The 20884-nt window shown below is 42.4% G+C and overlaps 1 protein-coding gene across 4 annotated transcripts in view; it reads left to right on the forward strand.

Annotated features, from left to right (window-relative positions):
- The window catches only part of LOC125761057 (hemicentin-1-like), a 104120-nt gene extending 83554 nt beyond the window's left edge, over positions 1–20566 (forward strand). For 3 of the 4 annotated variants that reach the window (XM_049421841.1, XM_049421839.1, XM_049421840.1), the window contains 7 exons: positions 3119–3259; positions 3383–3514; positions 9982–10079; positions 10704–11084; positions 11903–12111; positions 13500–13558; positions 13941–20566. In XM_049421841.1, the coding sequence (XP_049277798.1) occupies positions 3119–3259; positions 3383–3514; positions 9982–10079; positions 10704–11084; positions 11903–12111; positions 13500–13558; positions 13941–14071 (1151 nt within the window). In that variant the 3' untranslated portion in view covers positions 14072–20566. The remainder of the gene's footprint in view (positions 1–3118; positions 3260–3382; positions 3515–9981; positions 10080–10703; positions 11085–11902; positions 12112–13499; positions 13559–13940) is intronic. The other variant, XM_049421842.1, reaches the window with a different exon arrangement.
- Positions 20567–20884: the final 318 nt, after the last annotated feature.

Here is a 20884-nt window from a genome sequence, read left to right on the forward strand (position 1 = left end):
ATCCATGAAAAAAACTGGACCCCTTGATTATCTCGTTATCAGTGCGGTTTTTTGGCTAAAAAGCTGTCCGGGTTTTCTGTGTTCTGCATATCTTAATACCGCGGCAATACTAACCCGCGTTGGAGATGCCATAAAACTGACGGCATATCGGTATAAAAACCGAAACGGTAATGCTTTAATACGTACGAACGTGCCGTACCAATCGGTAGCCCGATTCGGATCATTATTATCGGATCGGCAGTAGCATGAAATATTTGTTGCATTGCAGTCAAAACTCCCTTTTCACGGTGTACGGTGGGTTTATTTGGAGGGATAAGCGCAGGGTGGACCCCCGACCCCGAAGGGAAGTCGTATAAATTATCTTCAACCGTGTAGTTTGCTCGCTGCCCTTCTGTACAATGCACACAACCCACCGAAGTTGCCAACGTGCGATATGTGTGGCTGAGTGTATGTGGCTAACAAGGGGCACCAAAGTCATGTAATGGAAATAAATTTCCCGCATTTCCCCATACCACCCATACCAGTATCGAGCTTTTGTCCTTCCGTTACAATGCTGGGAGTCAATGAAAAATCAACAAAATATGTTTTGCGGCTTTTGGGAGGATAAATGACGCATGTGTGTGCCCTTTAGGGTAAAACAACCGATTAATAAGTTGGCAAAGCATTTGCACGAGGGAAGCGATTAGTTTGGATCGAATCGGACTTTAATATGAATTTAAAACGAGCATAGTTAAGTAAATTTCAGATTATCTGACGATAATGTTGAAGCAATATGTCTTTTCTGTCGTTTCCGGCTAAACTAAATAAGCTAGTTTAAATTAAAATAGCAAACAATACGCTTTACTGGAATACAGGGTGAAAAATCTTGAATTTGAGTAGATCTCATATTCTTTAGTATTGCTGTATTGCTGTCCCGATAACTGTGAAAGGAATATTATGGAACAGCTTGAATGTTGAACTGTATTCTGTAAAGATAATTGTAAAGTTATATGTTTTATTCACTTCAAACAAGACGTTTACTTTACGGACAGGAAGACACAATAATTTAACCATTTTGCAGATATAAGAGTTAATGAGATTTTCAATAAAATCAAACTCAAAAACCTCAAAGTTTTAAAAAAATTAAAATACCAATTTGAGCAAATGTACATGTTCAATCCACTATTTAATCTTATTTAGACATGCCAGTAAAAAAAGCAAACAATGGGAATTTTTCTTATCCCTTGAATAATGTGATGATAATTCCACCGCAAACCACACACGCTTTCGCTCTTAACGCGATAACATTACTTCCCAAATTCCATAATATTTGAAGCTCATTTTGAGCTGTTATTAAATACCAATGTCATGGTTTTCTGTGGTTTCTTGTGGCATTTGTTTCAAAGATGAAAACCCTCATAACTGTTACATGTATAAAGAGAAAAGCCTCCATTTTCTTCCCACGCAACTGAGCCCATCTGTCACGCAAAATCGTGCCACTGTTTGACACCTTTGTGTATCATCAGTCCCACATTTTTGGCACGGTTTCGTCATTTAGTTTACCAATAAAATCCTTCAAACCAAACAGCCAGCGTAGACACCGGTGTTACATTAACACCAACAACACTGGAACCAGTGTAAAAGAAAGCAACAACATCCAGCGCACACACACACATTACCGTTACACACAACTTTCAAGAACATAACGTAACGGGCCATCATCATTCGCTGTGTCTTCGTTTCGTATGGTTGAATGTAAGACAAATAAAACTGGTGATCGTATTTATTCTTCACCAACATCGTTACGCCACCACTACGCTTTGGAATAACGCGAAAGGTGCGCGCACACACACACGCGTGCTCCATTAAAAACCATTTCCAAATGTTGCGCGTAGATCGTAACATTTTATTTTCAACTGCTACCAACCTGGTAAATGTTGGCGATTGGGGAAAAGCTGAAAACAAATTATTTTCCACCCATCGCAAGTTTCCGTCGCGATCTGGACCGATCGTTCAGCCACGGGCGGAGTGAGAAAACCCCATTGTAAAGCCCTTTACGGTACCATTCTTTCGGTGAAAACATTACAAGAAGAGGTTATTAATAGAACAAATTGCAATTGGTTGAGGCGAACCCGGAAACAAACGGAAACGGTTGCCAAAAACTGTTTTTGGGAAATAGTTCAAGCGAAGGAGAAATAGGTTTCCACTTCTGTTCGGTTTTTCTTCCTCTCTCTCTCTCTCTCTCTCTCTCTCCCTCTTTCTCTCTCTAGCCCTTTATAAAAACAGGACTACCAGTAGCAAGAAAGGAAAACTGTGAAAAAAGTACCACCCCAGCTTACAAATTCCGTGCCAAACGGGCGAATTCGTGTCGGTTCACTTCTCACTAGAAAATACACCGACGCGTTCGACAAAGCCTTTGAAAGCTTTCGATGGCCCACCCGCTTTAGTGTTTAGTGTGTTGTTTTCCAGCATCAAACTTAAACCACCCGCTCCGGTGGCTGATATTTCCTTACCCTCGCAGTAAACCCAAGCACTCTTTAATTTGAAATTAATTACTTGAAAACTCAAGTCGAGTGGCATAGCACCAGGAAATGAAAAGTCGACCAGCCGATGGAAGGAAATTACGCGCTTTTTGACTTTCCTCTCAGCTGTTTCCCATTTCCCACCGACCGGGTACACCCGTCCCGCCACGACGGTTGACTTTTGCCGAATGATGTAAATGTTTTCCTCCTGGTCGTATTTCACGCAGCCAGACACGATCGATGGATATAGGCTGCGGGTACCTTCGGCAGGAAGGAAGCAAATTTATTCAACTCTTAATTTAATTACACTTTAATTGATTTCCACTTTCGGGACTAATGGTGGGAGGATTCTTCGGTGAACATTCCGCGCATTTAGGACCGGCCTTCGAACCGGAACGTTTGCGAAAAACAGGAAGGATTGCGTTTTCGATCAAAGATGAAACCTGCCACAAAACTCTCTCCCTGACCTTGGCAAATGTTGGTTGGTTGGGGAAAAGGTGTTGATGCGTGTAGAAGGCTGTACCGTAAATTTTAAGAAAATTATACCTTTTTCCATGTTTACATCTTGTTCGCTCCTACTTTATCGTGAATGTGTTTGTCTCTTCTTTCGCTTTCAGTTCCACCAAAAATCACTCACGTCACATCCGGCGGTCATCTGCAGGTCCGGAAGGGTTCACCGGTACGGCTCGAATGCTCTGCCACCGGTAACCCGATGCCCAACATTACGTGGACCCGGAAAAACAATCTGTTGCCAAACGGTAAGGCCTTCATTTAATGTTTTTCTTTTAACCCTCAATCACGATATTCTACTAACCTTTAACGTTACTGTTTTTTGTTTTGTTTTTATTTAACGGATTCCAAACAAATCTGGACGACCGCAGGCGAGGAACAGTTCACCAATCCCGTGTACGTCATCGAAAACATGGACCGGCATAAGGGTGGAACGTACATCTGTACTGCCAACAACGGTGTCGGACAGGTGGCCACAAGTCAAATCATTCTGCATGTGCTGTGTAAGTATTTTCAATCTTTTTTTTATGAGCAATTGATATTGAAAGGTTTATATTGTTACATCAACTATTTCTAAACAAAGAATACTACTATTTTACATATAATTATTTAGCACAACGTTACAAAACTTACCAGAAAGGTATGATTTTTTTATAAACTTTCGTAAAGTTTATGAAGTATGAAAATGTTACTTTTACACATTTCATACATCTGATGACTTTCTGATATGACACTCGGACGTGAAAAAGAACTTTCATTTAGAAAATTTTCTACTTATCTTGTTGAAGTTCTCTTCACGACGGCCTGCGTTAAACGATGCCGGTTCCACACGGCAGGAGCGGGTATCAAATCCCATCCGAACCATTCCCTCGTAGTAAAGAGATCCGGCTACTTCGTTTATCGTTAAACCAAGCAGAGAGAGAGTTCTCCGCAAAGAATATTTACTTGTCAAGTACTTTTTCTACTACATTATTCCTTTAAGTCTTTCTGTGATGATCTAAGTGTTCCGAACTTGCTACCGTCCGTACATGTTATAGTGACAGTATCATCTTTTTGATTATCCCTTACAACCTGCGCACGGGCCAGCTAACTGTAGCCAAACGAACCCAACTGTCACAACTCACGCCAGTACACTAGAATAACTCATCAAATACTCAGAACTAGTCACCCCGCTAGGTATCGCTAGTACCGCGAAACAATCTCATCATGGTTTGTGGACGTCACCATCATCCGTGCGTTGGACATCGCTTGGGGAGATATTGGTTCTGTAAGGGGTGTCGTTTTTTCTTTTCATACCACCCATGCTTTACAAAATGTTACAGGATAGAGTTTGTGGTAACTTTTAATACCAACGTCACCTCGGTACAGCTCGTTCAACAAGAACGTTGACTCATCACAGGACGTTTAGACCTGTCCTGTACAATTTTTTTTCCGACCGCTGGTACAAAAGTTTACTTTCAGTACTTTGTTCGGAGAAGCTATTTCGATAGTTAGTGTGTATGTATGAAGTGGAAAAGTGCTTTTGGGTTAACATCGTGAAAAGAGATAATTGGAAAATGTTCTCCGTGTACGCTGAGGTGACTCTAAAAATTTGAAACTAAAATAAAGTTCTTGTGAATTCTGTTTACAATTTTTCCTATCATGCCTATTTCGCCTGTTTGCTGTATCATCATTAAATTTGAAATTCGCGGATGGAATATCGCAAAGAACTTTACATAGTACTTTTAAAATAAAGTTACAAAAGCATTGATTAATTATTCACAATTTTGCACAGAAACACAAACAAGCTCTGGGGAAGAGAGTTTCGTTTCCAATGGGCAAGTGGGAGTGGGCAAGGACAAAATATGAAATCCTAAGCATCCACTACTTCCACTCTTCGTGTCAAACGGAGAGTTGTGTTTTATAATCCAGCAAAAAAGCACTACATGCTCATTAAAATCATACCTTACCGGGTCGTAAGCGGACGCGTCTCACTTACTTGACAAACGATCACCCAACATCGTACCCATGGCGTGTGTGTCGATTGCGTGCGAAAAAATGTCAGAATTTTAATGCTCTGCTAGCTACAGTTTTCCGTTTTTGTTGCGATTTTCTCACTGCACGGACCAAAGTTCCAGCGGTGACTTAGTACGAGGTTTGTCAGACTAACAACCCCTACCAAACACAGGACACTATCGGTATTGTGTGGTTACGTAGTGGTTTTCAGATAGTTGACGAGTACAAATCAGCCCTTGTTGTGTGGCAGTAGCAAAACCAAACCTAACAAGACCCACCAAAGCTCCAGACCTCATAAGCATCATTGACTGCAGGTATGAAGTTCCGTATTAATCTGCATATGCAAATGCTACCAACTTGCCCACCAATTTTCATCCTATCATTCTTTCCCTCTCTCGCACACACTCCTGTCTGGTTGAATACTCTAACCCAAAGCAAAAGGGGCCTTTCGTTTTGGAACAAACCGTGCATTTATCACATAATCAGGCACACCAAACACAGCGTACCCGCGTTGATAAAACCCTTTCATTATTTTTGCTCCCCAGTGACACACTGGTCACCCCAGCACCAACGTTCCAGCACGTTCCCAACTGTGCCCGTGTGCGGAAGGTGCGGAAAAGCATTCGTGATAAATGAGATTCCATTCCCAAGGGTGCTGCTCGAAATCCAAGCAGCCGGAATGGGCTCTGGTCACACGAACCGAAACGTCCGTGACTTTCGCTAGCAATAGCAAAGTGGGGGGACAACACAGTTTCCTATACCAATCGACACTCACTGCTCAATCCGCCAACCCTTTTTGCCCGTGCACGTGACGCAAAGCCGTCTGAAAGAGGAAAAAAAGTACAAAAAGGGGAAAAACTTTACACGCACACGTACACTACGCCGCAACACTAGCGTTAGATAGGCGGAAAGTCATGAAAATGGCCATCGAAAGAAAGGGTGGACAAACTAGGAAATGGACGTCCGTGAAGGCGTGAATAAAGGGAAGAAGAGAAAAAAAACGTACGTGCCAAACTGTGTGGCATCGAAGATAAATAAGGTGAAAATAAATTGGAATTTCAACTGACCTCCGGAAAAAGGGGAGGAACTTCATAAGTGACCCCAAAGACCCTAGGAATGCTTAAGGGAGAAAAGGCCGGAGAATGAACTCGGAAGCCACATGATGACAGATTACGGAGGCACGTCCCGATCCAAAACGAACCCGGACGATAATCATCCGACATTTTAACCCTTGTCGGTTTCGTTCATGTGGGTTCATTTTTATCACGCTTAAAATTCTCACTCTTTCTCTCACACCCATAAGCGTTTCACTCCCGTGGGCCATCCTTGGTGTCGGAAAAATCGCACACGGCGTTGCACACGTTACCTTTCCGCGCCGGGTGCATTTCGGCGCACCCTTATTTTACGCCCTGCCAGACACGTCTAATGAATGGGTCGGAACGGTTTGTAACCGGCCATACCTACTAGCGTCTCTGCACATCTGCAAAACTTTGCAAAACCTTCCGTCGAATCACGCTCGGTCAGCACCGACAGCAAGCTTTCAGAGGGGTTTCTGGCTGAGTGTGTCCGCTTTTCCGTTTTCGTTTTTTTTCCCCGAGTGTGAGATGCGAGCTGAAATGCGATTTTCATGATGAAACAACAAATAATTGTAATTTTTATGGCCTTTCCGTGCTGGCGAGTCGTTTATTTTGAACTTCCCCGGCCGCTTGTAATGGCTATGGCTGTGTTTGCGTTTTTCCAAGATTTTTGTTGTTGTTATTGGTTTGTTTTCTCGCATTCCTTCTTCAATTTCGACGGTACGTTAACGCTTGGCCCTAGCGTTCCTGTCTACGAAGCTATTTTTGTGTGAAATCGAGCTTGTGAAAATAGGCTTTACTTCCTAGCGAGTGCCCCACCACGGCCGTTTGATTGCGTCAAGGTGAAAAGACAGCAAATTTCGCAGCAGTTTTCCCTTGGGAGTGTTTTCCACCCCGAACCAAAAAAAAAAAACCTGCGTTCAAGCGAAGCAAGAAGAATTCGTAAGCATTCAGTGTGACCCTCTGCGGGCCGTGGTTTGTTTTCTTGCGGTGTATTTTCCCGACCTGTCAAACGCAATCATCCCATGCTCCCTTCAGGGAACTCAGGGTGTAGATTTGAATTATAGCACAAGCGTAAAATTAAGCGCTGAAATCCGAGTGACAGCTGCTGCCTTTTTTTCTGCTTGGGTTACACCACCCTACCCTGACCTTATGGTGCAGTTTCCCCGCATCAGGAGTCATTCAGCCTAAGAAGCAGGAAGTATAAATAGTGGGTTCCTTTACTGAAGGAGTGCGGATCAAGAACCGAATTCCGAAAGGAGATTCATTTTTGGTGCGCCGATGAAACGTATCCACGAAACGAGCCCTTATCACGAAGCATCGACGTCAATGTCTTCCCGTACCTCCCATACCTTCGTCTATGTCACTAACGTGTGCGTGAGTAAGCGTTTTATTTTATTCACATTTTATTATTTCACTCCAGCGACTTGAGGCTCCGCACAAACCACCACGTAATGTGATGATGGGTTCACAGCGATTAGCAATTAAGATAAGAATCAGTTTTCCTCCCCACTTTGAACGAGTGCAAATGGGGAAAACTTTCGGCAGCTACCATTCACACTGTGGCCCGTTTTGGTGGGCATTATTGTCGCCCAGTCGCCTAAAATGTGGACAACGGAAGAGTCTCAATTATGTTGCAAGTTAGATTCCTCGCACGAGTTGATGTGTGTTTTTTTGTTGCTGTTCTTCTTAACTAGCAGCTTTGATTTGCATACAATTTTGATGAATAAACATGAGGTGTGAAGATACAGAGGGTGAGAGAGAGATACTGCAACTGTGCCCAGCAGGAGGACGTGCAGCACGTGAATGTGAAAATCAGTGCTTCATTGTGCTATAAAGTGAGGAAAAGCGTTCCATGTTAGCAGACCTCAAATGGGGTTTTTGTTCAAACGGAACTATGTGCATTGCATGCACAATGAGTAACAAAAGGCTACTAAATTACTCATCTTGTTGCATGTGTAAAATCATATCGATCGAATAGTAGAACCATTTTTAATTCCTTTGCCAGTTTTTCATCAACTTTGTTACTATCAGAAAGGGACATCCACTAAAACCAGGACTGCTTTAAAGTGTAACACAAGCCATGTTTGATAATAGTGTTTCTTAATTGCCCTTTTTTGGCTACAGGGAATTTTTTTACCGCTACAAAAACATAGCTTCCTATTCAAATAAAATTAACATTTAGTTAACCTGTTTCAAATGCGTCAGGTTCGACATTTTTGCCTCCTACGAAATAAACTTAATTTATGATACCTTCTGATTCAGTTCTGCTTACAAAACGACCAGCAAAACAACAACAATAACAACAACAAAATATCCATTCACGCTTGGCATTGATCCAACATGGCTTCAACATCCGGTCATTTGAAACGCGAACCCTTTTTCTTTGCATTTAATGCTCTCCGTGCCTTCATCCGTCAAACCGGGGCGCTTTATTTCACCATACCACGCACTTCCTGTTAGCTTAACGTACTCTCGTACACTCTAATTATAATATCCTTTTTTTCTCTTGGTTTTCTTTCATGAAAAGATTTACAGTCCCGCATTTTCGACTTTGCTTTTCTTTCACCTAAATTCTTCTGCCTTTATGCACCCGCCTACATTCTTTTTCTTATTCGCAATATTTATTTAAGGGGTGCGAATAAAGAAGGAAAAAAATCAAACCAAATATAACCGTGGTGGGTGGAAAATAGGCGCAGTAAGCCGAGAACAAGTCTATTACCCTTTATGGAGGAGCATAAAATTATGCTATTTCCTCTTCGTATTACCCACGAAAGTGAAACGAACCCATCGCTCATGGTGCGATCGTACGCTACGGAAAGGAAGGGGGAGTGTAATGAAACTACCCTTAAGCACGATGAAAAACAAACCTTCCCTTTTTGTTTCCCTTTTTTTACCACTGTGGCCAGGACCTACAGAGTGAGTTCCCACCGCGCGTTCATATGTCGAACATGTGAACATACCTCTACGAAAGCGAAACTTATTGACCACGCTCATTGTGAAAACCTACAACCGGTCGGCCAATACCGGTGGCAAACGGAGATGGAACGGTTTGGAGGAAACTTTTACGAGCATTAGCCCACCGTCTGTTAATAGGCAACTAACACTCGTCCCCGCTTGCTCCCTTGCGTTTGCTGCGGTTTTGCCCATTTCCGTTCCGTTTCGTGCGAGTCCGGGTTAGTTTAGTTTCGGCCAATTAGCCACGAGATGGCTCGTATTTCCCCGCCAAACCGGGATAGGATAACCAGCCCAGTGTGGCTGAGGGTGGCTGAGAGTGGGAGTGTTAGCGTCATTTGACATTTGACTTCCTGATGATGCCACTTCCCGGTATTGCCTGCACGAAACTTCCGGAAACTTCTGGCCAACGGGCCAGGTAGCCGTTTGGTACTCAACTACGCAATGGACCACAAGCTAACGACAGAAGTGCAGTACATTCGAAGTTTAGAATTAATTTAATTATACACCAGTGGCAAGGTTGATTGTTTAGCCTCCCCCAAACTCATCCTTTCCCCAAAAAAATACCTCCCCTTGGTTCGTGTGGGTAAGTTTCTTATCGTACCGACGTCACCTCGCAACTGGCCATTTGCATTTTCGTGCATTAAATTCAATTTTCTTGCTCAACTGTTTGCGGTTGTGGCGTGCGGTCGTTTCCGTTTGAAGCAGTACAAAACACAAACATAAAGCTACCGACTTAATGCTTCATAAAACGGATAAAAACGGGCTGTGCCAATGAGGGGTGCACACACCGTTTGTTTACACCGTTTTTTTGGGGAACTGGTTGTGCACCATTTTCTAACTTCACATTCGACCATTTTCCTAACCAAAGCGCAGGCCATTCAGCAGGCTTCGTATCACATCATTATATTCCCTGTTCGCTTGTTCTTCTTTGCCTTTTGCAGATCCACCTGAGATAAGCGTGGAGAATCCGATCGTGTACTCCGGCGAGGGCCAGGAGGCGATGCTCGTGTGTATCGTGCACGGTGAATCTCAGCCGGAAGTAAGTAGTTTTCCGTGCAGTTCATTGCGTCGCTAAGTGTTTAGATTTTTCTATCGTTTTTGTTCTATCGTTAAGGTTATAGTGCTTGTTTTCCGTTAACTAGCTTACACGGCTTTGGGCATTAACTCTTATCGGTAGGATTTATTATTTCCTTTCATTTATGCTGTAGAAAACGAAGCTTTTATGCTTGTTTACCTTTTGCGGGGTAAAGTAAGCATGCAAACGGCATTATGTATTCACGTTTTGTTGTTTGCTGCTGTACTCATATGTTGGTTTATTTTTACGCCAGCTTTGCAAGGCCGTATACTTTTCTTTTGTTTATTTTTTTCCTATTTATAAGTAATCTAATTTATCATCTTTTGAATGATAGGAATGTATGCAAACTTCTGGTATTGCTTCCATACTACTCTGACTATGCTTCATAACGCTAGCTAAACAAATGGTTTTACTATTTTTACTTTTTTCATTCTTCTTCTTCCACTGCCTTTCTTTGCTATCTCTCTCTCTCTTTCTCTTTCTCTCTCTTTCTCTTTCTCTCTCTTTCTCTCTCTTTTTCCTCTTCTCTTTCACCGTCTGTCGCGTTTCACACGACCACAACTTACACACATGCTTTCTACCACGCTGAAGGTACTGTGGCACAAGGATACGATGCAGATCGACCAAACCGAACGGCACGTGATCGAAAACCGTGGTGCCCGCCACACGCTCATCATCCGGAAGGTGCACCCGCAGGACTTCGGTAACTACTCCTGCATCGCGGACAACCAGCTGGGCAAGACGCGCAAAACGGTCACGCTGACGGGCATACCGAAGAAGGCCGTGTTCCGATCCGTACCGAACAGCCAGTGGAAGGACAAGTATAACATCTCCTGGATCGTCGACTCCCATTCACCGATCGAAGAGTTCAAGCTGTACTACCGGCAGGTGGACGGTGATACAATGCAAACGCAGGACGGCATCTATCTCGATACGCGGAAAATGCATCACAGCTACGCAGGTGATAATGTACGTATCAGGGGAAAATCGATCGAATAGTATATAACATTGCCTACCTTTAGGCGACCTTCAATCATTTCTAAGTAGCTCAGCTGTCATATTCAATAATATTGTCATCGTAAATGTCAGTTCAATTTGCTTTCCAAATCGTTATCGGATTGAAGTTCTTTACTTCCTACGTGTCACACATCATTCGTGCAAATGGTCCGTGGTCAAATTTGTTTCACGCTTTTATTGAAGCTGTCATTTTCCGTCGACCGACACGAAGGAATGGAACGGCCTTCCATGCCTTCCCCTGTCCGATTCCGCCGTGTCGGTGTTCATCGCACAGCAACAAAGACATGGAAAATGGAAGAATTAATTCAATCCCATCTGGTTCATTCGTTTTCTCGTTCTCGGTTTGCTGCCATTGTGTGTGTCACATTCATCATTCGGGGTTTTCTTACCCATTGGACTGGGTAACTGTAATGCTGCGCTGCTGGAACTGCTGCTGTGTACGTGAACGACCATCATCCTCCGTTTTGGTATGGAATGGAAATTTTGCTGCACGCGCCAACACCCGATTCCAACCGTGGAAAAATGAACGACAATACAAAAAAAACACACACACACCATGACAACCTTCATCTTGGCATCAAATCCCGCAATTTGTACACGGAATACCAATCCAAAACGATGTCGTTTCGGCACGTTGCGGTCGTTGTGCACTGGGAAATGGAATGAATACCACCTACACACCACCACCACCACCACCACCACCAACGTCGTCAATAACAACACACACACACATAAAACTGTCCTCAATAATGCCAACTAACGCTCGGCAGATGCTAGACTACAACCGGAAAATCAACTCGTACGATAGCTACTCGTACAACAATGGCTACCACAATCTGCACCACAAGTGGTCCAAGACGGACTGGCGGGACATTGTGCTGCCGGCGTTTCCCTACTCCCACCACTACACCCAGGGCATGAGCTACCTGATACGGGGGCTCGAACCGGACCAACAGTACGAGGCACGGGTTCAATCCAGGTAATTATTGATGAGTGATCATCCAGATTTCTAGCCCAGTTCCTTCGGGACACTGGCAAAAAAAACCTTTCGAGCCCGGATCTTCTAACCCTGCTCACGTGCATGGGTTCTATAGCGGTCAACAGTGGCTGTGTGCTTTTGGAAACCAAGAAACCGCCCGTAACAGATGCCGCACAGTGTCTTCCTGTACGGTCAGTAGGGGAGCATGATTGGGAGCTTTGGCTTTTATAATCCGATTCCTGCAAGTATGATCCAAAGCATGGGTGGAAACATTCGAAATGGGAGAAAATTAATGGTTTCTGCTTTCAGATAACCCCCGGAGCGAATGTCTCCTTCGAAGTGACTCTTCCAGCCGACTGAACGAGTTTAAAATTTTGGGTTTTTGTCATGTAGAAAAAAATGTGTAGAGTTCCTACTCCACTCACTACTCGTTCGTTTTGGGCAGAGACATGCAAGAGCCAATGATCCTGTCAGTACAAAGCCTCTGTACAACGATAGACACTAGATAGAGGAAGCTCGAAATTCATCAAACAGAAAATCCAATCTTGTCATACGGGAAAACAGTGAGCTTTTGGGGAAACAATTCAACCTCTTTACTGGACCTAGAGCTGCGCTAGCAGTCATATCATTTTTGCCTCAGCTCGTATTAACTTCTTAAGCTTTGGGGCATTATTTTCTGTCCGAACATGTGATCGAATGGCACTCACACACAGACACACATAAAGATGCTAATCTTCTTACGCTCGAAGCATCCGACCCTTCCAGCACAGCAAGATTGGATGTTCTTCATGTGAATAAAATTGATTGCTTCTAATCGATTTTTAATAATGGCGTCACCCCTGTGGGAGTTTGATCGATGAGGGAACCGAAGCGTCTTTGTGTCCTGCGTATAAGAACGATGTGTTATTGCGGATGCAGATGCGCCTTCAGGTTTGGTTCTTTGCATTCACATCCAGTTAAGAAACTTACCCATGTCTTATCCTGAAGATGGCTTGCCTGTTTTACCCCCTTCGGGACTAAGGGGGGAGAATCGTACAAAGCCCAGCACGCTACCGGTTAAGCGGATCAGCTCAAGCGACACTGTGGGCGTTTGGCATGACATATTCTTAAATTGAAATTTAAATTAAATTTATTTTAATCAACTCACGGTTTGTCTGTGTTTTCTCTTCATTTTATTTTTCTACGCTCTGCAACCATGCTGCTGAATTGGAAACGATTTTCTGCCGTGATTAAAATCATTATCCTTCGGGTGTGAATAAAAAAAAATACGATTCTGCATCCATCTGCGGTGTACATCTTGCCAACCATCTTGCCCCCGTGTACATATTAACCCCGGTATGCTTGTACGTGCTTTTCAAACAACCTGCATCGATGTCGGCATCGATAAGGAACCGGCACGGTTGGAGTGAATTTTCCGAGAGCTTTCTGTTCACCACGTCAAACACAGGTAAGTGGATTGAGTAATTTGTTGCTTCGCAGCAGTAGCACCTTAATAGGGCTTTGTTCAGCCAACAAAACACTGAACATTTTCGTAGAAAGAAGTACATATTTCCATCGAGACACCCTGTCGCTAAGGGGTTCAAGTGTTTACTCTTATGGTTCAGAGAGTTTGATTACGACCAGTGTACCGTACCGAGTAAGTGTTTTGTTGATCTGTTGGTATATGAGCTGTTAATTTTATTTTGCAGGAAACACGACACTTGATCCGTGCTAAAATAACGCATTTTCTAGTAACTTTTATGATTATTTTATTACTTTTCTCAACAATCAACATTGTTTATTTCCATACCTAACTGTTGTGGCATTTTTCATTTTCTTTCTGCTCACAGATACGGAGATACGCGACCTAAGTGTTACTCACTACAGCTCGTCCAGGGCGTCAGTCATATTTGCCAGTGAAATGCGATGTCTACTAGGAGCCCTGTTTCTGGTCACCATATGCCGTTTGGTAAGCTTTTGAAGTTGACCCTATCGCTAATTGCCGTACAGCAGGAAAGATTTACGCAGCAAAGGTTCTGTTAGCCGGTGGTGATTCATTACAACAGCACAGTTAAGTCATCAACAATACATTCTTAATCAGTTTTATCAGTACATCCCACAAAACGTCCTCCACGAAAAAGAGCTCCATTGTTTTTGGAGAATCTCAATTTGTTAATAATTTCTATCGCTCAAAAAGCATTACTCAATTTTGTACTCATGATGTCAAAGAAGCGTTTATTTATTTTTATGACACAGAAGAAAAAAAATACCCTCGAACGAATAACCATTCAGGCCAAGCAAAAGCGACAGCGCACGGAAAACGGCGCGACTGAAAAACGTTTGCGAAAAAAGTAAATGTGATTACAAGAACAAAAAAAAACGATACCAATTCAAACCATCACGCAAGCAAGCAGAAAAAAAAACAACGCGAAAAGTTGAACGCAACTTGAAATTGATTAAGCTGGAAGGACTATATATATTTTTTGATGAAATTTAATTTACTCTGATAAAATAAACAACCACTCAAATTAAACCTCTGGCTACTGGAACGAAGATGGCAATTTCAGCAATTACGCTCGCGACGATGATGATGATGATGGCAATGATGATCATGGTGACGATCGCGGTCACGACCTCGCACCCGTTTGTGTGCCTGTCGCTGGTAGCACGCAGGTGGTCATAATTTATTACCATTTGTCTTACCCCCGGGGAACGGACGGGACAGGTCGTACGGGGCGTTCTGTTCATCCCGCGAGGCGGGTTTTTGGTGAATGGTACAATGCAAAGAAAAGAACACCAAAACTTACCACCAAAACGGATGCGTTTCACAACGAATGAAAAATTCAACCAAAAGCACTCCAAAAAATAACAAAAACCTTCGATGGTGCACCGGCCGAACAGCTGGCGGGGAGGGTGAAAAGGTGGCGCCGGTTCATTTGCGGAAAAACAAGAGGTACAGAACAATCTGCCATTGCCGCCATTGAAGAAAAGTATGGAGCACAAAAATTAAATTAATTTAATTGAAATCACACTCCATTGTGCTGCGCTCACTCCGTTGTCCGGAGGCGAATGAGCTTGCTGTTTGCTTTTATTTCGGAATATTCCCACCGAGAAGCAAGTTTTTTTGCTTCTTTTTTATGTACCGAAAATGTGGTACTAAGCATTGTTCTGCCATTTATGCCTGTGATGAAATAGTTTGTTTAAAAGCTCGCAATTACACACGCCACAAATATGTAACACTATTCATACGGCGATTGACTGTGACAGCCAGTCAAAATTGCATACATTCCGGCGTTCAATTAGGGGATGCATTCCATTATTATTATTTTGTGACATAATTCCTAAAACATTTGCCAGCCATTCCGGTCGGCCATAATGGAATTCATCCGCTTATTGTAATAATGTCCCATTATGCATTTAAAATGCTTTCCCAAAACTAGCTTCCGACGCTACATTGGTGGATGAAAATCATTATGAACTTATGAATATGGAAAAGGTCATATCTGTTCCCCTTTTGCTTTGCCGCAGACCAAAGACCCTCCTACCTTTATCATACGTTTCACGACTGTATCATATTTAGTGGCGGACAATTAAAGGTGTGTAAAATGCAATTATTCCACAACAAGCCCGCATTGAAGGTGCGGTACCACCGCAGCCGAAACAGCACTGGTCCTAAAAACGGATATTCCTTTTGAATATGCAAAACTCTAGCACCGATTCAACTACCACACGCTGATTTCGAGGGGTAGATTTTGTAATTAAATTTTGAAACAAACCTCAACTAATAAACCTTCCGCTGCAAAGCAGACAAACCTGCACCAAGTGGAGCGATTTGTCCCTGTGGTGATGGGACGAAGAAAAAAACTCTCGATTCCAGCTGTGTATTGCAATTCCACCGTGTGCTGGTGGGCATTACTTTTATCGTGCTGCATGGACATAACGATTCAAATGATTCTGTTCAAACGGCGAAGGGTCAATGGTGTAATTGCGAAATGGAACTTTATGACAGTGCGGCACTTGTGCTCGTAAAAACAAATCGTAGAGAAGAAAAAAAACTTAACAACGCCATATTTTTATTTCGGTGCTATAGAAAAATATTCCACCAGTTTTGATGGTTTTAAAAGGGACACCAGAAAGCACAAGATGCAAGCAAAAACAGATCGATTTCAATAAAAGCCTTCCCAGACAGACAGTTTGACAGTCTTCAGCAATCATTCACCCAGAAGGTGTTGATTTCATCGTACGGTTGTCAGAAGCGTCACAATAGCATCAAAAAGCCTATATTCAATTAAAATAAGAACCCTTTTGAGACGGGTTTCGCTTCCATTTTACACATGACGTAAGGGAACAAGAACTATGACCGCTTACTCAACGCTGCTGGTCAGCAGCTGTTCGTCTTATGGTCCCTAATGAATTCCTAGACGCTCACACTTTCATCCGGAAGTCAAACAAAACGGAACTACACACACACACGTCAAGCTTAATGGTACAAAACTTTGCCAACCTTTCTTTATGACCCATGCTTACAGATGCATGTTTCTTTCCCCAACGCAAGCTTCGAGCGTAAAAGTTGAAGTAAAGTTTTTTGTTGCCCACCGATTTGATGAGGTGAAGTCGGATTGGTTGATAGGAACATGTACGTCTTTTTCCAAAAAAAAAACTTTCTTGCAGATGAAAGCCCCTTGGGTTCCACAGCATTACGTTCAGCAACACCGTCAAGCAACAGGGCCGTACCGAGCCTGTTCTTCAGCGCAACCGAAACACGACAGCCAAAAAAGGGATTGACTTCCGTGCCTGTTACGTTTGCGGTTTTCTTCATGGTGCGAGTTTATCTTCGACCCGCTCAAAACCACGACCGGACGAACCAACCTACCATTGATTAGAGCACCAGCAGAAGCTAGCAAAAGGCGCCAGTCGGGGTTTCTTTTTTTTTTGGTAAAAGTTTCACCCAATATTCAACCGCCCGCCCGTTGCAGACAAGCAACAGCTCCCTTGAGTGGCCTTCAGCTGGTGCCCTATTTACGATGCCGGCCGTGGATAAAGGATGAAGAAACGGAACAATGAATGTTGTCGGAAAAAAAGGGAAGAAAACTTCATCCACTTCTAATCCACCCCGTCTGTTTTCGTTTTCTGCTCAACCACAAAACAATGCCTAAGCAAGTGGTGGCCGGTGTTGAGCAGGATGTTTTGCAAACGGTAAACCACCCGTACGAACAAAAGCATCCCGTTTGGATTCATCTTGATAGAAAATCTTGATATTGCATGCCTTTCGTACGCGGTACAGTGATAAGGTCGGGGAGGGGAATATCATTGCCTGCACATCATCATGCACATCATCGTCGCAGTCGTAGCTGTGAGGTTTAAACAGAAAAGTTTTCACCTTCCAAAACTCGGTTAAGCGAATGTAGAGCAAATGCATCTAAAATAAAAGCAAAAGACATCTTTCTCACAACCACAACCCAAAAGCCAATTCCCAAATACTCGATCGTCAGCTGCATTGGAGAAATGGCTAATGTTTCTTTGCGAAAAGTTTAACGGATGCAACACTGCGTGGTACAGTTCCGGGTCCGAAGTACGTCCATTTTCCACCGGGCCAGTGGAAAATTGTTTCGTAAAGTATTTGTTCGCTTTGCATGCGGTTTGGACCGAGGGACATGGGTTTCGAAAATGGTATCGTTTTGTTTCGCGCACGGGCTAAGTTTATCTTGCTTTATCTTGGGGTTTTTTGAAGTGTTCAAGTAAGCACACCAACCGACGCCGTACAACACTTGTTGTAAATATATATGCATGTGAATGTGCTACCAGGATATGTTCCATATTTTGACCAGAGCCACAGACAGTCATGCAAGAACTTTTGCAATGAAAACAATGCCCACTAGCAAACCATGGCAGTACACGAATGAATGAGGAAGACATTCTAGCCAGGGGAAAGTATTGCAAAAGTTCAAACAAGCTGTTTTTAGTAAACTTAAAGCAGCGTAAAGTTTCACAATGGCAACCATCTTGGTGGAGGTAGCCGAGGGTGAAAGGAAGCGAAAAATAGTTTAAAGAAAATTAGGAAAAATGAATTTGTTGTAAGCAGCCCCATTTCCACCCCATACCGTCTCCTCACACACCACCCCAACCTTGCATCCTTTCTGACACATACACCCTCACCCACACCAACACCCAACAACCCTGTTCTGTACAATTTTTGCATAGCGCCTTAGATGTGTATCCGTCTGTGTTGATCATGCTTGACCATCTCCCGTGCAAAGTGGAGCCAGATGTAATGTTACTCTATTTGTGAAGATTATTTATTTACTCGTGGATAAGAATGTGTTTTCTTTCTTTTCCTAGAGCAAAGCATAGCGGTTAAATAGGTTAAATGCGATAGAACTCATTAGTAACTGCATAAGGGATAGGGAACGTACATCCTGTATCCTTTCCTTTCCTTTGATGTCCTGTCAAATGTCGCTAACGTGATCGGTCATTAAACAAAGAAACAAAAACTGCAAACATTCGCTCTCTGCTCAATCCTGATCGTGGGAAAATCAACCCGTGCTGCTTCGGTACGGTACAGCGGTACGAAGCATATTATGTAAATGTTTAGAATAATGCAAGAACAAAGCAAAAGTAACACTGAGAGACGAGGAAGAAGCAGCAGCACGCACACTGAACTAGCACGCTCTCGAAACTATACCGTCAAACAAAAGAAAAACCCAGCTGCTGCTACTGTTTTCCGTGTAGGATAAGTCATCCAAAACAAAGAGGTAGATGATGAACGTATTTCTTAAATCAGATACTCCTGAGTGTATTTAGTATGTGTAAAGAACGGTTGACGGTATGTTAGCTTAACCATTGTGTCACTCATCATCAGCATCATCAACCCAAACCCATCAATCCACATAACAACGAGATTTATGAAGAAAACAAGACTCAATCATCCGGCGCTAGAATAGATCGTGCGGTAACAAAAAAAAATATCGATGGATAGCACACACACACACACTTTCGACACCTTGCTCGTTGAAATAGAACACGGCAGCAAGAAGGTACCATTTCATTTCCCACTGGGATGAAATCATACTATGTATGGCATGGTGGTAAGCACACCGAGCAGAAAGCGATGTAGCGATGTGAGAAGAGAGAAGCAAAAAAAACGATAACAAAAACGAACAAAAGTAGAGAAAATGAAGATAAAAAAAAACCTATGAGAAAATGATACAAAACTCTTTATATGATGACTTATACTTTATATGATAACTATTTAAATAAGCGACAGCAAAGATGATTCCGCATGTGAAAAGAAAAACACAGATAAACACACACACACACACAAACACATCCAGAGAGAAGGATAAAACCAAGCGTAACTTAAATGGAAAATCAGAAGAAGAATAAAACAAACACATACACACAAGTAGCAAACTGTACAAGAGGATAAACTGGTGAACAACTTCTAGATGCACTTTTTGTATATATCTACACACTCACCCATACACAAAGGCCAGATATCCTGAGCAGAATATGGAGATGATCAAAAGCTAAATGCCAACCGGTGGTACGGGCGACCGGAAAAGGGGTGGCAAAAAGAAAACCGAGATTAGACATGTACCGCTCCTTGAAGAAACGAAGATATTCTGCGTATATTTTGCAAAAGCTTATCGAATGTGTCGAATAGTTTATTCAACGAAACAACACACGGCAAAATGTTATACCGATTCATGCTGATCCAATCTTAACCCCACAACATGGGAACGTAAAGACAAGATGGATGTCTTGGGTCTTTTTGTTTTGTTTTTTTTTTTAGATAAAGACAAAGACATTTTCAGCCAGCAGCATGGTAATTGCAAAAAAAACGACATACGCAAAAAACCACCATAAAGCAGGAATGATACACACTGTACCGATCGAGCCCGAACGATCGTTCATTCAAGATATTCGCACACAAATAATGCACAGGTGTAGAGATTAAGCAACAAACCAGAACAAAACAAAACAAAAAACATTCAACAACGGCCACTGCAAGATAAGCTCAAGGTAATAGGTTACATTTGTTGGAGAATATTGTATATGTAAAACAGAAACCTAACACAACCACAGAAAACCTTACTCTGGGTAACATTCTCCTTGGATGACACTATCAATTTCAATGCAAATCATACCGCAATGCCAAAACGCAGTGCATCAGTGAAGTAAAACACAGAGAGAGAGCGAGAGAGGAAAAAAAAGAAAAATTTATCTCAACATGAAATAAAACGTGAAAATGAGATTACTATAGTGGAAACAAAAAAGCGAGCGATGGATTTATGAAACATTTGTCAACAGTGAATCGAAAATAGAAACAGAGGGAATGCAATGTTAGATCAGCAGAAACGATGCCGTGAAAAGCAGTGAACCCTTACTGTGTAACGGAGAAGCAGAGAACAAACACAACTACACTTTGTCCAGCAGATGAAATAAAGTAAATTCAATAAAAAGTAATAAAAGTGAAGTGGTGTTACAATTATTTTACACCTTTACGGGTGTTAAACTTTTATTTGGTTTGTCAGGTTTTAAAATTTGAAGTTTGCTCAGGTAAGCCTAAATGTATGCAATTACCTTTTTATCGATCCGATTTGCTTTTTAGTAATTAATTATATCAATTCATCCCATCCATTTGATTTGATATTGAAAAATGTGTAGCTTAATATTGTTCTTTAATGATGTTTTATTCATTTCACGTACCTAAACCTTATTTTAATGTTCCCCATTTCATTTCCCTGCAAACGCAAAACACTTCCATTTCGAGCGCGTTCGCACTATTGGAGGA

Source organism: Anopheles funestus, chromosome 2RL, assembly GCF_943734845.2.
Source record: "Anopheles funestus chromosome 2RL, idAnoFuneDA-416_04, whole genome shotgun sequence".
NCBI classification, from domain to species: Eukaryota; Metazoa; Arthropoda; class Insecta; order Diptera; family Culicidae; genus Anopheles; species Anopheles funestus.